General features: G+C 41.6%; 1 protein-coding gene across 2 annotated transcripts in view; it reads left to right on the plus strand.

The window, feature by feature from the left end:
- The window catches only part of CASP10 (caspase 10), a 30,278-nt gene extending 11,104 nt beyond the window's left edge, over positions 1–19,174 (plus strand). For both annotated transcript variants that reach the window (XM_007112921.4, XM_024124470.3), the window contains 6 exons: positions 2,334–2,443; positions 8,166–8,202; positions 9,975–10,051; positions 10,884–10,992; positions 11,853–12,345; positions 14,573–19,174. In XM_007112921.4, coding sequence (XP_007112983.2) covers positions 2,334–2,443; positions 8,166–8,202; positions 9,975–10,051; positions 10,884–10,992; positions 11,853–12,345; positions 14,573–14,726 — 980 coding nt within the window. In that variant the 3' untranslated portion in view covers positions 14,727–19,174. The remainder of the gene's footprint in view (positions 1–2,333; positions 2,444–8,165; positions 8,203–9,974; positions 10,052–10,883; positions 10,993–11,852; positions 12,346–14,572) is intronic.
- Positions 19,175–19,409: the final 235 nt, after the last annotated feature.

Below are 19,409 nucleotides of genomic sequence, written 5' to 3' on the forward strand. Positions count from 1 at the left end.
GCTCAGCGGCCATGGCTCACGGGCCCAGCCGCTCCGCGGCATGTGGGATCTTCCCGGACCGGGGCACGAACCCGTGTCCCCTGCATCAGCAGGCGGACTCTCAACCACTGCGCCACCAGGGAAGCCCTGTCCTATGTTTTAATTCAGTTCTGACACTCATCAGTTATCACAGATCCCACAGGTTAAGGGTTCAGTCCCCCAAGACTCCCCCTACCACTTCAGCCACCAATCTCAGGTAGTGGGTCCGCAGATTACCCACAGCTTCTGTTCAACTTGGTTATAAACCAGGGGTTCCCATGACCCCTTCCTCAGGTTTGATAATTTGCTAGAACTGTTCACAGAACTTAGGAAAATAGTTTACTTACTAGGTTACTGATTTATTACAAAAGTATACAACTCAGGAATAGCCGCGTGGAAGAGATGCATAGGGCAAGGCGTGGGGGAAGGAGCATGGAAGTTCCATGCCCCCTCCAGGTGGATCACCCTCCCAACACCTCCACTTGTTCACCAATCCAGAAGCTCTCTGAATCCCCCTCAGTTAGGGTTTGTTTTTTGTTTTTGTTTTTTTTGGCTGCACTGCGTGGCCATCGGGATCCCAATTTCCTGACCAGGGATGGAGCCTGTGCCCCCCCTGCAGTGGAAGCGCAGAGTCTTAACCACTGGACCGCCAGGGAAGTCCCTCAGTTCTGGTTTTTAATGGAGGCTTTGTTATGTAGGCATGATTGATTAAATCACTGACCATTGTAATTAATTCAACCTCTAGCCCCTGTCCCCTTTCCAGGGTTCTGGGAGTAAAGCTGAAAGTTCCAACCCTCTGATCATTTGATTGGGTCCCCTGGCAACCATCCCCCATCCTGAGGCTATCTGGATGTCCCCAACCACCAGTCATGTCATTAGCATACAAAAAGACACTTAGTCACTTAAGAGAGTGTAGGGTTTTAGGAACTGTGTGCCAGGAAAAGGGGCAGAGACCACACGGATATTTATTATTATATCATAGGTCTCAGTATTTTATTTTTTTATTTTTATTTATTTATTTATTTATTTATTTATTTTTTTTGGTGGTATGCGGGCCTCCCTCTGTTGTGGCCTCTCCCGTTGCGGAGCACAGGCTCCGGACGCGCAGGCTCAGCGGCCATGGCTCACGGGCCCAGCCGCTCCGCGGCATGTGGGATCCTCCCAGACCGGGGCGCGAACCCGGTTCCCCTGCATCGGCAGGCGGACGCGCAACCACTGCGCCACCAGGGAAGCCCTCAGTATTTTAATATTGACTTTCTACAGTCCTCTGAGAGTTTGGGCTTAATTCTGCCATTTAGGATGAAGGACTAAAGGACTGAAAAGATAGTAGGTATGCAGATTTTAGGCTTCTGTAAGTGAGGTGAGTGGAAAGACTAAGCCCACTGTATCTGGTTAGCACACAAGCTCTGTTTAAGGACCACCTGGATATCCTTCTGAGTTTTCCTGAGCCTTGATGTTTGTTTTAATATTTTAAATTCATTATTAAAAATAATGTATAATAATTATAATAAAATTAAATAGAAATTCAAATAATGACAATAATACAGAGTGTAGGAGGTAAAGTCTCTTCTTTTTCTTCCACTGCTAGTCCATTCCCCGGAAATAACCCCTGTTTGGAGTATATTTTTGTAACTTTTCTTCTATATAGAGATAAGTGCATGTGTGTATGCATGTATGGATAGATAGATACCTATAATACATATTTAACTAAGATCATGCTAATCATATTCCATTACTTGCTTTTTTCCCACCTAATATGTCTGGCATTTTCCCATGTATATAACACAGATATAGCTTATTTTTATTAATGGTTCCATAGAGGCATATTTTATATATATAACATATGTATTTAATCAACACTTTTAAATGGTTTTTCTTTTCCTTTCCTTCTCTTCCTACCTTCTTTTGCTTCTTTCTTTTGTTTTCTTTTTGCTATTACAGTCTGAGTTCTGGTTTTATTTCTTGAGGTAATGCTTTTGTAATCTTTATTTGGCAGTTACCTGACACATTGAGCACCATAAGTTCTGAAATGGTGTTTAGTAAAGTATGTAGTAATTTTAAGGAACTAATTAAATTACGAAAATAATAGAAATAGTAAGGAACAAAATATCATAATACAAGGAATGAAAATATAATGATAAAAATAATTTATAAATTCACATTTTTTCTGGGTATATACATGTAGGCCTCTTTAAGCAAATGCCACTACAAATCTACAGGTCCCTGTAACATAATTTCTTATGATGACGGGTTATTTCGGATTGCCACTAGTCAGAAGGTGATTTTTTTGTTTTTCTATCTGATTCTATTCCCAGCCTCCCAGGAAAGGGCACCTCCTGTAGCCAAGGAAACTGAGTCATCGCATCAAGGAGAGAAAGAACTATTTTCCCGCTCGGACATTAACCAATTGTTTGGAGCCTTGCCGGTAGGTTCATTGGTGTGTTGGTAAATGTGTAACCACCAACTTCACTGCAAATGAGAGAGAGAGAGAGAGAGAGAGAGAGAGAGAGAGAATGATTTGTAGCATTTGGTATAAACACTCCTACCATGGCTAATTTCAAGTTACCAACTTGATATTAACTGTATTGCAGAATTTCTGAAAATCTAATGATTGGCTCTCACTAGCTGGTTAGAGCTGACTCCAGTACACCACTGGGTTGCTTTGAAATGGTTCTGTTCTTATCTGTGGGATTCGATCACGGCCGGCTTCATGGGCGTACAGCCTGTACAATCGCACAGGGCCCATACTTTTTGAATGCTCAGCTGTCATTGTTTTGAAATTCTTGATAATGTGTGAACAAGGGCCCTCACAGTTTTACTTTGTACTGGGTCCCAGAGGACAAGAGCTGGGTTCCTGTAGTACCCAGCAAAGGTAGGGTAGGTAGAGGGGGAAATATTGGGAGAATTCGCACTCCATTCTGCACAACATGATCATGGTCCTTGGAAGACACATGACATTCTTCCCTGGGATTTATGTTTATTCCCATCTTGCTTGGCAGTTCTATTTTGCTGACATCTTTCAGCATCAATGAAGTTAGGTTGTCCCTGGAATTTTTTGTTTTCGGTTTTGTTTTCTAATTGTGGTAAAATACACATAACATAAAATTTACCATCTTAACCATACAAAAAATTTGTTTAAAGTTGTAAAATACAAATAACATAAAATGTACCATGTTGGCCATTTTTTTTTTTTTTTTTTTTTTTTTTTTTTGTGGTACGCGGGCCTCTGGCAGGCGGACTCTCAACCACTGTGCCACCAGGGAAGCCCTTCTTCATTTTTAAGGCTCAGTAATATTCCATTGTGTGCATGTACCACATCTTGTTTATCCATTCATCCATGAATAGACACTTGAATGACTTCTATCTTTTGGCTATTGTGAATTATACTGCTTATGAACATGGGTGTACAAATATCTCTTTGAGACTCTGCTTTCAGTTCTTTTGGGGTATACCCAGAAGTGGAATTGCTGGATCATATATCATTCTATATTTCTTTTCTTTTTTCTTTTTTCTTTTTTTGGCAGTGCCTCGGAGCTTGAGGGATCTTAGTTCCTCGTCCAGGGTTTGAACCTGGGCCTGGGCAGTGAAAGCGCCGAGTCCTAACCACTGGACTGCCAGGGAATTCCCTATATGTCATTTTTTGAGAAACCACCATACTGTTTTCCATAGCAGCTGCATCATTTTGCATTTTCACAAACAAGGCACAACGGTTCTCCACACCCTTGCTAACAGTTGTTAATTTCTTGGTTTTTGATAGTAGCCAACCTAATGGGTACGAGGTGGTATTTCATTGTAGTTTTGACTTGCATTTCCCTAATGATTAATGATGTTGATCTTTTCATGTGCTTGTTGGCTATTTGTATATCTTCTTTGGAGAAGTGTTTATTCAAGTCCTTTGCCCATTTTTTAATTGGGTTGTTTTGGAAGTTTTTTATTTTTATTTATTTTTATTTTCTTAAACATCTTTATTGGAGTATAATTGCTTTACAGTGTTGTGCTAGTTTCTGCTGGACAACAAAGTGAATCAGCTACATGTATACATATATCTCCATATACCCCCCCTCTTGCATCTCCCTCCCACCCTGGAAGTTTTATTTTTTAATTCTTAAAAAATTCTTTCACAGCTTCTTTACTGTTTTCATGGTGTCATATTTTTACAATTATAATTATTATTTTAAAATTTGGAAGTATGTTTAATCTTATAGAAAAGTTGAAAAAATGTGAATAATACAAAATTTGTTTACCCAGATTCACCTACCTGTTGTGGCTTTTGTCCCATTTGCTTTATCATTTGTGTGCTCTCTCTTTATCTATTTGTATACGCACACACATAATTTTTTCTGAACTTTTTAAGAGTAACTTGCATACATCATGGCTCTTTACCCCTAAATACTTCAGTGTATATTTCATAATAATAAGGATATTGTTTTACAGATTATAGTACAGTTAAATTAAATTATACAATAGTTTCACCAAGTCAATGGTCCATATTTCAATTTTATCTATTAACCCAATAATATCTTTTACAGGTTTTATAGCGTTTTTCCCTCCAGTACATAATTCAGTCTAGGATCATATATTGTATTTAGTTGTCATGTCTCTTTAGTCTCCTTAAATCTTTTCATTTCCACAACTTTCTTCCTCTTTTATGACATGGACACTTTTGAAGAATATAGTCACCACCACCACCACCTTTTATTAAAAAAATAGGATTTTCCTCTTTGTGTGTGTGCGTGCGTGTGTGCGCGCGTGTGTGTGTGTGTGTGTGTGTGTGTGAGTGGTGTTACCTCATGATTAGATTCAAGCTATATATTCTGGCCAGAATATTACATCAAGGATACCATATCTTTCTCAGGGCATCCCATCTGCAGGCATGTGGTGTTCTTTGGATCCCTATTCATGATTTAAATTTTGATTGTTTGGTCCAGATGTTGTCTGATTTCTTCACTATATAGTTAATTTTATGAAGTTACTATTTTTTCCCTTGAAATGAATTAAAATGTCACCTTAGATTGAGCATCCATTGATAATTCTTGCATGATTAAAAAGCAATGATTTTCAAACTCCAGTATTCTCTCCACATTTATGTTACCACTCAGCATTTTACTGTAAGCAGGAGCCCTCTTTTCTCCCTCAAAAGTTGTTTTGCCTACTCAGCTTAATTCCGTCCCTCACCCACATTTTTACCTGGTTTTGTGCTCAGAGACTGACTTGCAAGTGGAAAACGCACACACACACACACACACACACACACACACACACACACACACACACACACACAGGACTTTCCCCTTTGCCTCCTAGAACCTGAGTAGTTTCTAAGGCATGTGGCTCAGCCTTAACCTCTGAAGTGCTGCTGTTTTGTTGCTGTTGGGTGATTCTGGTCATGGCCAGATGAAGATGGAGAATACCGTGGTGGTGCTGGGAGTGCAGGAGGCTTTGGAGGGCAGCGCCTCACGTTACACACATGCTCATAGACTCTCAGGGTTGGAAGGTGTCTTAAAAGTTATCTAGGCCACCAGTCTCTCTCCATGAAGTGACAGATAAACTAAAACTTGGTAAATTATCTCATGTTTCATATGTACCTGAAAGGTTTTCTTATATAAAAGAGTACTGCCAACAATTGCATTTAATGAGAAGAAACTATTGACAAAAAAAAAACAAAATCAATAAACAGTCTATAGCAGGAATAGAAAAGGGTTTTATTTGATCCAAACTAAGGACTATAGCCTGGAAGACAGTTTCTCAGATAACTCTGAGGAACTGTTCCAGAGAAGCATGGTTTTCAGCAGTTTTATATCTTGTCAGAGCAAAGAACATCAAAAAAAGTCAGGGAAACCTTCCTTCAAGGTTTCAAAAACAAAAACAGATCAGCATGTACACAGCGAGTCGGTATGGCCTTGGCACCTAAGTCGGTATGGTCTTATCATCAAAGGAGGACCAGCATTGGTGCCCCAGGAAGGGAGGCATTTAATCTTTATAACTATGGACATTGTTTACTTCTGGTCAGTGCACCCTTTTCTTTAATAATTAAAGCAGATGTACAGTGTATGCTTGATAGGCCACAAACAGGCTGTTTTAGTTAGCATAAAATTCAAGTTAACTCGTGTAAGCCAGGATGACCTCCCTGTTCCTCAATATGTGAAAATTTTTTTTATCAAAACTGAATTTCACTCCAATAAAGATGTTAAAAAAAAAAAGATCCACCCTCTTAGCAAGTGTCAAGTATACAATACACTATGTTAACTACAGTCACCATGTTGTACATTAGATCCCCAGAACTTATTCATCCCGTATAGCTAAGCTTTGTATGCTTTGACCAATATCTCCCCACTTTTTCACCTGTACCCCTCCACCCCACCAAACCTCTGACAACCGCATTCTACCCTGTGAGTTCAACTAGTTTAGATTCCACATGTAAGTGAGATCATGCATTTTTTTCTTTCTGTGTCTGGATTATTTCACTTGGCCTAACATCCGCCAGGTTCATCCACGTTTTTGCAAATGGCAGGATTTCCTTCTTTCTTGGGGCTGAATGATATTCCTTTGTACAAATATATACTCCATTTTTTTGTCCATTCCTCTGTCGATGGACAGCTAGGTTGTAAAACAAAACAAAACAAAAAGAAACTGTATTTCAAGCAGCATCCTCTAATTTGTTTAAAAACCCAATCAATATTTCTTAGTGTGTCCTAGCCTTTTCTTAAAGACATGCATGCCCTCTAACGAGGAGACATAACAACAGCTGCTTTTTAAGGCCTTACTGGACCCCTCTGGAAAACACTGGAAAGAAGACCAAGTGTGGCCAGGCAATGGGTCATTCATTCATTCCTCTCTGACACAGCTACTTGGGAGGTATCAACCGGCGATGCAACATTCTCAGACAAAGAGAGCCAGACAGACCCTAAAGCTTATTCCCAGTCCTTTTTCTGGCTGATTTTATTAGCACAAGGGAAGAGACAAACCAAAGAAACCTGGGGCCTGGAGATGCCTGGGCTGAGCCCACTGCTGTATCTGTGATGCCCTTAATCCCAGAAAATTCACTCAGCTGCTTTCAAAACCAACTGTGCAAACCCAGAAAACAGCCTGCCTGGCCCTCGGATGCTGTTGAGGAGGACTCTAGGGTGCAGAAGAAAGGGAAATGTGTCTTGCAAAAAGAAAGGCAGGAAGTCTTCTGCAAAGTGAAACTAAACTTCTTTGCCTTTGTTCCCTCAGAGCTGGGAACAGCCGCCCTTCAGAGATTAAGGCTGAGCCACACCCCTTAGAAACGACTTCCATTTCTCACAGGCAGCTTGGGAGTGAGGCAATGCAGCTCTGGTCTGGCTCGAAGAGAAATCACCCTCCAGCAGCCAGAAGCCTGGTGGGCTCCACCAGGGAGGCGCCCCCAGTGACTTGGGGGTGACTTGCCTGTCACGTCAAACAGATGTCCTGGTACTTCCCACCACACAGCCAGTGGCAGAGTCAGTCCTTCCCCAAAACATCGTGGTCATGTCCCCTTTGGGGCTTTCAGCTGCAGGCTAAGGGCTGGGGGTGGTGGGAGTGGAGTGGATGGGGAGTGGATGCAGAAAACACAAAGGCCCTAAACTGTGCTTCAATTTTGTATTTAATCTTATAAAACTAAAAGGAAAAACGATTGCGTACACTCAGAGAAGTCTGCATTGCATTCCTGCCCTGCTTCTCCTCCCCCCATAGATTACCATTTTTATCAGTTTTTTGATTTATCCTATTGAAAAAAACCCACTCGTATCTCTCCTTTATTATAAAAGAGGGAGCACGCTAAATACCAATCTTCCCATTACTTCTTTCATGTCACAGTATCTCCTGGGGAGATGGTCTTCCGCCTTCTACCACACTGTGTGATGAACCGTAGTTCTTTCGACCACTCCCGGTTGGTCAACATTAGGGTTATTTCCAGTCTTCACTTATTCCAAATAATGCTGCAATGAATAAATACTTTTGCTGCTGTGTCTTTGTGAACCTTCCTGTTTGGAAGGAAGAAGTTGATTCTTTTCTTGTTACCTGCTAGTGACTTTTTCTATGGTTGGGGATCAGGTATTTTTTCTTCTCTGAATCAAGCCTAGATTTTCAGCCCTTACCCTAACTGTGTGAATTTCCTGCAATTCATGAATTTCCTCTTGCCTCAACAGGAGGTGTCCTGGCAAGATGAGCATGCACAGAGTAATGGTAGGTGTTTCTAATACACTTTTTTTTTTTTTGCCACGCTGCGCGGCTTGCAGGATCTTAGTTCCCTGACCAGGGATTGAATCTGGGTTCCCCCGCAGTGAAAGTGCCGAGTCCTAACCACTGGACGGCCAGGGAATTCCCTCTAATACACTTTTTATAACTTGGATTAGTACACCAGTAATAGATATATTTGATACATACCAAGCAATTTGGGGTGACTTGGGAGAAGGCTTACACATTAGTGGAGAATTCAGTTCTTATTCTAATTCAGGGCAAGCCACTGAATGCGTGGATTATACCAGGCTTTTCCATGGGGGTGGATGGCGAGGGCTGGGTGGTTTCTATTTGGAAAGCCTAGCCTACCAGCATCTGGGGAATGCAGAGCTGGTCTCCCTCCACCCTTCAGAATGAGGTCACCCTCTGTGGGGAGGGTGGAGCCCTTGGCGGGCAGCAGCACCTTCATCAGGAGCAGAATGTTGACTCTGTAGAATAGTATGGCTCCAGATGCTGCTTGTATATTTCAGAAGGAAAGAGGCTTCAGAGGGAGGGGCTTGGCAACAGTGTGTTTAATGCTCTGATTCCTTGCCCAGAAACCATGACCTTGAAAAACCACTGGGCTAAACTGCTTGCAAACAATCAGGGTTCTGGTGTTCTCTCTGTGATGTGTCCATTCCTCATTTCTTTTTTTCCTGGAAATTTAAAGTGCAGAGTCCAATACACCCCACTTTCCTAGGGACTTTTGTCTTTCTGCCTATCTGGGAGGCTGCATGATATGATGTGGATGAGAATTATTGTTCCTGAGCTCTTGTCATGTGCCAGCCACTGTTCTAAGAGCTTCCTAGGACTTATCTCCTTTAATAATCCAGTCACCTGGAGATAGGTACCACTGTTATTCCCATTTAATGATGAGGAAACTGAGACCCAAGAGGTCTGGTGCTTTGCTGAAGGTCATGCAGCTAGAATGGAGTGCATCTGGGATTTGAAACTGGCGGTCTGACTCCAGAGCACACCCTCTGAGGACCTGGTTCTAACCCCTTGCAGCTACAAGAGCTCAGGCAATGGTTTCACTTCTGAAAAACAAGCACGTTTCCTTCAGTGCTGCAGTTCTGCCGTTTCAAAGTTGAGACCTGTCTTCGCTGGAGAGTTACCTTCTCCCACGTTGAGGGGGAATTTACAGGTGCACAGGAGGACTGCAGCGGGGGTCCCATTTGGTAGGTTCTCTGGTCTGGAGGATCCTGGACTTGCTCAGCCTGAGCTGAGTGCCCAGGACTGACCCTTAACCTTGGTTAATAGCTAACTCAGGCCTCACAGACGAGGGCAGAGCTTCCGGATTCTACTGAAAACTTGCCAGGCGTGTGTGGGAGAAGAAAAGCTTCAAGTCACATTTTCCCTTTACTGTCATCTGACAACTCATCTTTGGCTTCCTCTGTCTATGAAGGATTCTTATCCGGAGGAACCAGGGAGTTTGCAGGTGCACTTCAAAGCAGTACCGTCCGCAGCCAATGCCAAAGCCATGACAAAATTGATCCCAGGGCTGTGGTGATTTTTGCTCTGCCCAAATTAGGTCACTGGGCCTTTCCTGCCCCCACCCCCCCACCTCTTTCTTTTTGGTGTCTGCCCAGCCTCTCTCTATCCAGTGACAGATAAATGTTGACTCAACCCAACCAAACTTTTAACCAGAAACACTTGAGCTGATTCCAACCCATCCTCTGTAAGGAAATCTAAGTGTTTGGGGAAAGATATGTGAAGAGTCTGAGTACTTGTCTTTCTAGGTGGCACAGCAACCCCGGTCTCCGTGGAGATGTTGGGAGCATCTGTTGACACTCTAACTTCTGAAACCAGCACAAAGGTTTGCACTGTTTCCTCTGGTCTTCTCCAACTAGAGTCCAGCCCTTAAGGACTCTGTGGGCTCAGATTTTTGTTTCTATCTTGGTTCTTCTTCCTGTCTCTGTGTGATTGTCTCTGTTCTTTTCGCCTTTTTCTGTAATAATCAGAGGTGTGTTGACCTTTGGCTATGGAGGTGATGTTATCGCCCTTTCAGTCATGCATATCCTTTGAAATATGCAGAGAGGGGAATTTCTTTTTCATTGACTGAAGCCACTTCTTTTCTGCTTGGATCAAAGCTGTACCATGTTTTCAGGAGATCATTGTAGCCACAGAGAGGCCCTGCTGAAGCCAACTCAGCTAATTTGTAATCAAATGCTATTTACAATAATCTTCAAAAACAATTGCACATATTTAAAAATTCACACTGTGGTCTCTACAAAAGAGATTTCTCTGTTTTTGGAGGAATCAGATCACTCCAGAATCCTACCATTTTAAAAAACAAATTACCATTTGATATTTTTGTTGTCTTGTTAGATCCTTACCTATGCTTTCTTCACTTTGCTAATCCAACAAGAAAGATACTTTTGCATAAACCCTGGGTTTGCCAAAGTTTAAAATACATATTTTATTATTTAACACTGCGAATTCACATTCTGCAGTCAAGACAGGTGAAGTTTGAATTTTAATGAGGACCTGGCATTCTACCTTGGAATTAATTTTTCATTCCAGATCAGGACCAGGGTCTTGAGAACTCTCTGCCTTTGGTACTGATAAATGGAGTGGTTGGTTAGAAACATTAAACCCTTAAAATGAGGATTCCCTAATAAGTGGTTCCTATCTCTTCGTCTTCCAAGGAGACAGCTGTGTACAGGATGGATCGGAAACACAGAGGGCATTGTGTTGTTGTGAATAACCACAGTTTTACCTCACTGTCAGAAAGACCAGGGACCAATAAAGACGCTGGTAAGAAAGTCTGGAAGTGCATGAAATGCAAGTTAAAAATCTTAAAATCACTTTTTATTTTCACATTTTCTTTCTGTAGTTTTTATCTTCCATGTAAATATAAGGATGATATCAGAAATGTTTCTAAGCTTCTTGTATATTCCTGGTGTCTTGGTCCATCCAATGGTGTCTAATACCATTAGAGGCCTTTTAAACAGCAAACAGTTATTTCTCACAGTTCTGGAGACTGGGACGTCCAAAATCAAGGCTCTGGCGTTTCCGTATCTGGTGAGAGCCCACTTCCCAGATGGCCGTCTTCTCTCTGTAACCTTACTCAGCGGCCAGGGCAAGATTGCTCTTTGGGGTCTTCTTAATGGGCTCCACCCTGATGACCTAAGCACCTCCCAAAGGCTCCACTTCCTAATACCCTCACCTTGGGGGTTGAGGGGGAACACAGACTTTCAGACCATAGCTCCTGGGGTCACCGAGCTGCTTAAAGAGTGACCAGAGTCCCTGACCATTTACGACTCTGGTTGGGAGAGAGCACCTGGGTCAGATGAGACAACCTGGGTTAGAGTTCTGCCTCCACCACTAACCAGGTTTGTGATCGTGTGGGAGATTCATGGGGCCTCAGCTTCCTCATCTGTGAAATAGGATAAAATTCTGGCCTCTGCTGACTCACAGGATCATTGTGAGAGCACTGTGGCTACTATAAAAAGGCAGGTTAATTGTAAAATTTTATTGTTATGAAAGTAGAAAAAACATCCAAAGCTTCAGCCTATTTGCTATGCAGATTTTTATAACTACTAGCATTGTTTCACCCTTCGTTTTGTTTTGTTTCCCTCCATTTCACTATTTCCCCTTTCTCTCCTTTTTCACAGAGTGCCTGACGCGTGTGTTTCAGTGGCTTGGGTTCAGCGTGCATACTTATGTCAATGTGACTAAAGGCCGCCTAGAGGAGGTTCTGCAGTATTTTCAGACTCATCCAGGCCACGCTGATGGAGACTGCTTTGTGTTCTGTGTTCTGACCCATGGGAAATTTGGAGCTGTCTATTCTTCTGATGGGGACCTCATTCCCATCCGGCAGATCATGTCTCACTTCACAGCTCAGCAGTGTCCTGCTCTGGCTCACAAACCCAAACTCTTTTTCATCCAGGCCTGTCAAGGTGAAGAAATACAACCTTCCGTATCCATTGAAGCAGATGCAGTAAATCCTGAGCACGTGCCCCCTTCCCTTAAGGACAGTGTTCCAGTTGAGGCGGATTTCCTTCTTGGCCTGGCCACTGTCCCCGGCTACATGTCCTTTCGTCACGTGGAGGAAGGTAGCTGGTATATCCAATCTCTGTATAATCATCTGAAGGACTTGGTCCCAAGGTGAGAGTTTTGAGTTGTTCATTCACCTACCTGTTCATTCATTCATCTGTCCACCTACCTGTTCATCCATCTATCCACCCACCCATGCATCCATCCATGCATCCATGCATCCATCCATCCACCCATCCAACACACCTGTATTGAGCACGGGCACGTAACTGGAAAGGAAGATACAGAATTAAAAAAAAGACACAGTCCCTGTCCTCAAGTTGCTCACAATCTGGAAAGACAGACAAGTATATGGGGAAGATGATTCCCTATGGTAAATATACATTGTAAAGCATAGGTGTTATGGGAACATATAGAACTAGCACCTCACCCAGATTTGGAGGATCAGGGGAAGCTTCTAGAGATGCCAGATAGATGTTAGGTGAATAATCAGGGTGAAAGACATTCTGGGGAGAGGGAACAGCATCAGCAGGGAGGCCTTTTATTTGTTCCTTCATTTACTTATTATCAATCACTTGTATTTACTGAATGCCCATGTGCTGCCTTTGGCATTATAATACCCTTGGTTTCCTGTCACTCTGCTCTGACAACTTTCCTTCTGTCTCTGTCACATGCTCTTTACCTGGTACAATGGAAATGGGCATTCACCAAGGTTCTGCCCCAGCCCCTCTTCTTTGCTGTCTCTCTATAGCCCCTTTTGGCAGCTTTAGCTACACCTGGAGGCCACTGGCAACTCCATGAAAACATCTCCCAAATTGCCATCTCTGAGTTTCCGAAAGGCAGAGATGTTTCATTTAACCTTATATCCTCAGCACCCGACACAGTACCTGATACATTGTTGAGGTTGATAAGTATTTGCTGGACCACTGAATGCCGGGTTGAGTCAACCTCATTCTTCGGGTCAGTCCTATGCATTTCTCACAGCCTGCCAGACATCCCACCTCTCTGTTGCCTTTGGACCTCACATTCAATATGCACAGTCCTGAACTCATCTTCTTAGCCCTCTCCAGGGGCTCCTACTCCTGAATCCCCATTTCTAGGAACAGTTCCAATTCTGGGAATTCAGGATTGGGAACCAGGATGGGAGCCTTGAGTCACCTTAGCTCTTCCTTCTTCTTTACCAACCTCTCCATCAAAGACCAATTCCTATGGCATCAGGGAAAATGCACTATTTATCAAGGGCCTGCTACATGCCTACTGTACTGGGTACGGAGCTGGGGGCTCGGGGTATCATTGTGAACAAGAGAGACAAAATCTCTTCTCCATGGGACTTACCACTCAGTGACAGGAAGACAGATGATAGAAATGTAAGTAAATGAATATTTGAATTAGTGAGATAATTTTGGGAAGTAATACCTGCTATGAAAAGCAAAACAGGATAATGATATAGAGTGTGGAGCAGGGGGCTACTTGAGAAGGCTTCCTGGTAGAGGCGAAATTTCAAGTAAAACTGAATGATGAGTCAGCCACAGGGAGATCTGGGGACCGAGAGAACAGCTAGTGTGATGCAGGATGCAGGTGCTGAGAACCAGTCATGAAGGCATGATTCAAACTTGAGTTCTGTCTCCAGAGCCTATGCTTTGCTTCCAGTGATATGTATTGCCCACCCGCAGAACATTCTGGTAAATGCCCACAAGCCCTGGATCAAATGCTGCCTCCTCTATGGAGTCTTCTCTTCTGCTCCCAGCCAGAGGCACTGTCTTCTCCTCAGAATTTGCAGGGGAACTTTGACCTACTTTTCATGCGGTGTTGATCACATTCTGCCGTGTATTATGGAGTTTGTCTCTATGCTATCCTTGGTACGTGTTTCATGTCTGTATTCTAAGTGTTTAAGTTCAGGAATTGTGTCATGTTTGCCCTTTATCCCTCCCAAAACCTAGAATAGAGAGGGTATTATTAATAGTAGGCTCTCTCTCTGTATATTTCTATCACCTCCTGTTCTATCTATCTATCTACCTACCTACCTACCAGCTTGAAGGAAGAACACAGAAAAATAATTATATGCAAAATGTCTTTGTGGACTAAGTGCATTAAAATGCAAGGTGTGATTATTAATATGATGTTCTTAAATACTGACTGTAGAATTGAAAATTTTTATATAATTTAGCATGTCTTTTTTAATTTCAGAAAAAATGTTTCTTTATATTTGGCAAAATTCCAGTTAGAATCCTGGCATGCTAGACTGGGAAGAAGCCACATATTTTAAAATCTGTTTTCTAAGACATGATATGTGATTTCTATCTTCTGGTTGAAAATATATTTTCTTTTCTGCCTGCAGACAGGAAGATATCTTATCCATTCTCACTGCTGTCAACAATGATGTGAGTCGACAAGCGGACAAACGCGGAACAAAAAAACAGATGCCTCAGCCTGCTTTCACACTACGTAAAAAAGTAGTATTCCCTGTGCCACAGGAAGAATTTTTACTATAGTAGAAAGTTTTGATCGACGCTTAAACTTGAAAAGACCCTTTGGGCATCGCTTCCAACCTCCCACCTGTCATAGAAATCAGTGACAGGTAGTGAGCTGGCCTCCACCTGTCATTCTAGTAGAAGAACATGCTCTATTTTCTGACACAACAAAATCTGTTTTTTTTTTTGTTTTTTTTAAGATAAGTCTAAATGGTAGAAAACTTTCTTTATTGAAGCCTTGGACTGTAGTCTTGAATTTAGCTGTGCACCCCAAGAAAAAAGTGATTAGCCTCGGTTTGTGCATCTGTGAAGTAAAAGGTGGGACCGGGTGTATTTTAAGATTCCTTTTAGCTCAGAACCACTGTTCGTGGCCTTGACTGAGCTTAGATTTCCCTTCTATATATGCTCACACCTTGTTATAATTCTGTATCCCCTCTGCATGGTCTTGTTTTGGACACTGGATGATGATGAGATCATGGTTCAATGACCCTCTCCTTGTTCTCCCCTAAAGTTTGATCTGTGCCACACCCATTTCCTGCTTTAGTGTAAGGAAGGTGTTTCTGCAGGCAGTGTTTCTCTTGGGACAGGAGCAGGGTTGGCTCTCGGAAGATGACAGCTCAGCGTGAAGACAGACACATTCAGCTGCTCTGGGAGCACAAACTTTACACCCTTGTATTAAATTCCATGTTGGTCAGGACCTTTCAGACGTCGCTGACAGAACACCCACCTCACACCAACGAAAGCAAAAAAGAAAATTGGTTGCTTCTTTCACCTGAAAACACATGAACACGGAGACTGGCTTCAGGTGAGGCTTGAATCAGGACTAAATCTGCACACAGCATCTCTCTCGGTCAGAGTCCTCAGGGTTGGCAGCTGACTGTAGTCAACAGCCCCTGCCTTAGCTCTAACACGCTCTGCTGCTCTGACCCAAAGTGATGAGGAGAGAGGCGGCCTCAGGGACTGAAGATGTTCACAGGGCTTGTTGCTCTCTCTAGCCAGGCAGTGTCTGGCTATGCCTTCTGGAGGGGGAGGCTCTGTATGGAAGCCTTGATACTTAAAAAATTAAGGTTGTGAACACTCCTATGTAATGAATTTTTTTTCTTTTAATTTCAAGAGGAATTTTAAATTCTTGGAAGGAATTAAATGTTAGTTCCTGGAAGGAGGGAGATTGAAAGTCCTGTGGTTAATGACTTCATTTATAGATAAAGAAACTAAAGCCCAAGGAGACAGAGTGATTTGCTACAACGTCCAGCCAGCTATATCATTTACAGGATTTTGTTTCCCACTTAACTGAACTGGAATGTCATGGGTCATAACAGGACTTTATGAGCATTTCTTGGATATGTAGGTGCTCATGAAAGATGTCAGGGAATGAAGAAAAAATAACTCAGTGATGCTTGATTTTATAATTATTTTTATGAAAGTCAAATTAATGTCTGGCAAATTTGCAGTGAGAAATATTCATAAGAACCTTGTTATAATGTAGCTAGTAATTACATGGATTTGAATGTAGGTTGACCAAGGAAACAAATCTCATATATATGTCAGGATGATCTTCCAAAATCATTGTTCATACAAGTCAAAGCTAACAGCTGGTGGGTGCAGTCTTTGTCCAATTGGATATACACAGCTTTTGGCCATTTAACAGTCCTTTGCTAGTTGAAGGATGATTTGGTACAAAGGAAAGAGCAAAGGGTCTGGAGAGAGAAGCCTTGGGTTTCTGTTGTATGCTGTGATTCCCTTGCTCTGAGACACTAAATCAAGCTAGTTTTTTGAGGCTTATCTATATAGCAGAGAAGTATTATCTGTTGGGAGGATTAAGGTTTAAATCTAATTGTGGCGTGGTGCATATAGGCCCATGGTAGCAGTATTCTGGTAGTAACCTTAATGGAAGTAGCAGAGTTTGAGTTCCTTTGCATCTAATTCCTGCTGACTTTTAGCTTCAAATCAACAGTAGCAACACCCGCTGATATTCTCTGACTGAGGAACAACCAGGCCAGCTCTTGGCTCTGAGTCCAGCTGGGCAACACAGGTGATGAATTCTCCTGCATCAGAAATATGTGGGGCTAGATGTTGAAGTCCTGGGCCTGTGTTCTATTTTATATTTCTGTTTCACTGGAACTTAGTGCATGTGCACGGTTAAACTGTAGAATCAGGAAACTTTCCATGAACTTTCTTTACGGAGGCCTCCAGCAAGCATGTGAGGAATCACTAGACATTTATGCCTGTGAGTCATGGGTCTATACAGACAGCAGGAGTGCAGTCGTTCTTGGCTCATTTTTCCTAAATGGAGCATATGCACACTTGGCCCTTGTCTGTATTTGTGTGTGTGTGTGTGTGTGAATTTAGAGTCCACAGACAAAAGGAAGTGATTGATCACAACCATTTGGCAGTGCCTACAGCCATTGTCTGTCCAGACATTTATGATGAAAATGGCAGATGGAATAAGGTTTCTGTATATTTTGCCTAGTTTTGCTCAACCTACAAGAGCTGTAGTTAATTTTTTCTTTTCTCTTTATCGCTCAAATTTTGGCTTCTACGAAACAAAATGAAAGACATGAAAACTTTTGATAGAGTATTATGCAAATGTTAGTTATTTAATAATGATACTACCGGTGTTTAGCATTATTAGGACTATTAGTCACTACAGCATCCTACTGGCATCTGCTTCAGGGACTCACCATGGTGGTGGGCAGGTTTGATATCGTGGCATTTCCCTTAGCAATATAATTATTCCCCTAATACTCAGGTAATTTAAACATATATGCAACTAGTACATTGTGGTTACTGACCAATCAGACCAGACACTGATCAGTTTAACACAACAGTTAATGAGGCTGAATAGCAGCCAAAGATCAGTGATCAAGTCTCTGCTGAGGTGAACCAAATTAGACATTTACCTCATTTTATAGACGACTTGTGTGCCATATCGGATTGACAAAATTTTCCAGGTCGGATACTTTCTGAGTGACCTAGTCAAATTCTCAACCTGAAATTCTTCGGCCCTTAGGTTTTTGTGGATTTATCTTCAGGATCTGAGAGTCCTCCACCTTCATTTTTAAATGTTGTCATTCCTTTTGGGGGTAATCTTTAAAAATTAATACAAGTGCCCTTCGTTTTTAAATGTTGTCATTTTTAAATATTGTCATTCCTTTTGGGGGTAATCTTTAAAAATTAATACAAGTGCCCTTCATTTTTAAATGTTGTCATTTTTAAATGTTGTCATTCCTTTTGGGGGTAGTCTTTAAAAATTAATACAAGTGCCCTTCTCTTCCGTATGACCACCTCGTATTTGCGTACCGCCACCTAACTTCTGTGCTCACATCCGGGTGCCCACAGAAAGTGATGAACTTTACATTGCACTTTTAAATGTAGCATAGATTAGGGTCCACGGCTGGGGATTCTCAGGTTTATTGTCAAGTGTCAGTGGTTAATCTGTTTGAAACCTGCTCCAATCCATCCTCTCAACCCTATAGACTCTACTTCACCATCCCTCCCCTTAACTCTTCGAGCAGAGGGAACTCACACCACACACAGAGTCATGGATTTGAGAGACCCTGTGGTCCAGCCTTCAGAGTGTTAAATTTACCAAAGTCTCACAGCTGTTAGTGGAGGATTTGCAATCCTCTGTATCTCTTGCTTTGCAATCCTGCCATCTGGTTTCAGCTGCAGACAGCTTTAATTATCTTTTTCTCTGTTGGTCTTGAATCTGCCCCCTTAGAATGTACTTAGAACCACGGGTTCTCATTCTAAACTCTGGAGACATACCAAGCAAGGGTAACTATCGTCTGGTGAGGTATATGTTGTATGTGACAAGTTTTTTTTTAACTTTTTTCTGGTAGGGTCTGAGTCTTGTCAAAAGTCTGCAGTTTGCTCTTAAAGATGTGGTAAAAATATAGTGACATATTTGTATCTTTAAACAGAAACTAAATTTCTGAAAGTAGAACCCTTTTAAAAAAGCACTAAAAAAGCAATAAGGGAATTTCCTGTTTAAAGAAAGACCCATTTGGCAATGCAAACATTGTATTTAACATAACTTTTGCATGTATGAACATTTAAAAGAGGGTTTTTCTATTAAAATTTTTAGATTATATTAAATTTTACTATTTAAATGTATTTTTGAATAGGTGCTATCTTTACATTGTATGAAGATAAGAAAATATGAAAGGGTGTTCAAGAAAAGTTTTGCCCCCATTTCTGTGCAATGCCTGCCCAGTCCTCTGTCCTCCTCATCCCATAGATAATTTCAGGGTTTCTTAGTGCAAATGCAAATACAACAAAGAAAAATATATGTGCATTTTAAAATAAGAATTTCTTGAAACAAAGTATATATTGTACACTGTGAAACTCACATCTCTCATTTGGTCTTATTTAAAATGATGCTGTAAGATGCCTGGAAATATTGGTACAATTCTAGAATGGGAATAACTTTATGAGCTTTGTGGACTGAGTACTTGTAAATAATAGTAATTGCCTTACCAATAAATAAAGACATTTTTTTCCTTTTTACCTCTGAGTAGTGTCTTTGATTTTACTTAATAATTTTTTTCTGCTTATATAGTGATATATGTTCATTGTGGAATATTGGGGAAATACAAGAACACACAAAGAAGAAGAGTTCATTCACTTATAATTCTATTTCGGCATACACTTTCCCATTATTTCACTCTGCATTTGTCCCTGATCTTCCCCACCCCCTTTAAG

Source organism: Physeter macrocephalus, chromosome 2 (genome assembly GCF_002837175.3).
Source record: "Physeter macrocephalus isolate SW-GA chromosome 2, ASM283717v5, whole genome shotgun sequence".
NCBI lineage: Eukaryota > Metazoa > Chordata > Mammalia > Artiodactyla > Physeteridae > Physeter > Physeter macrocephalus.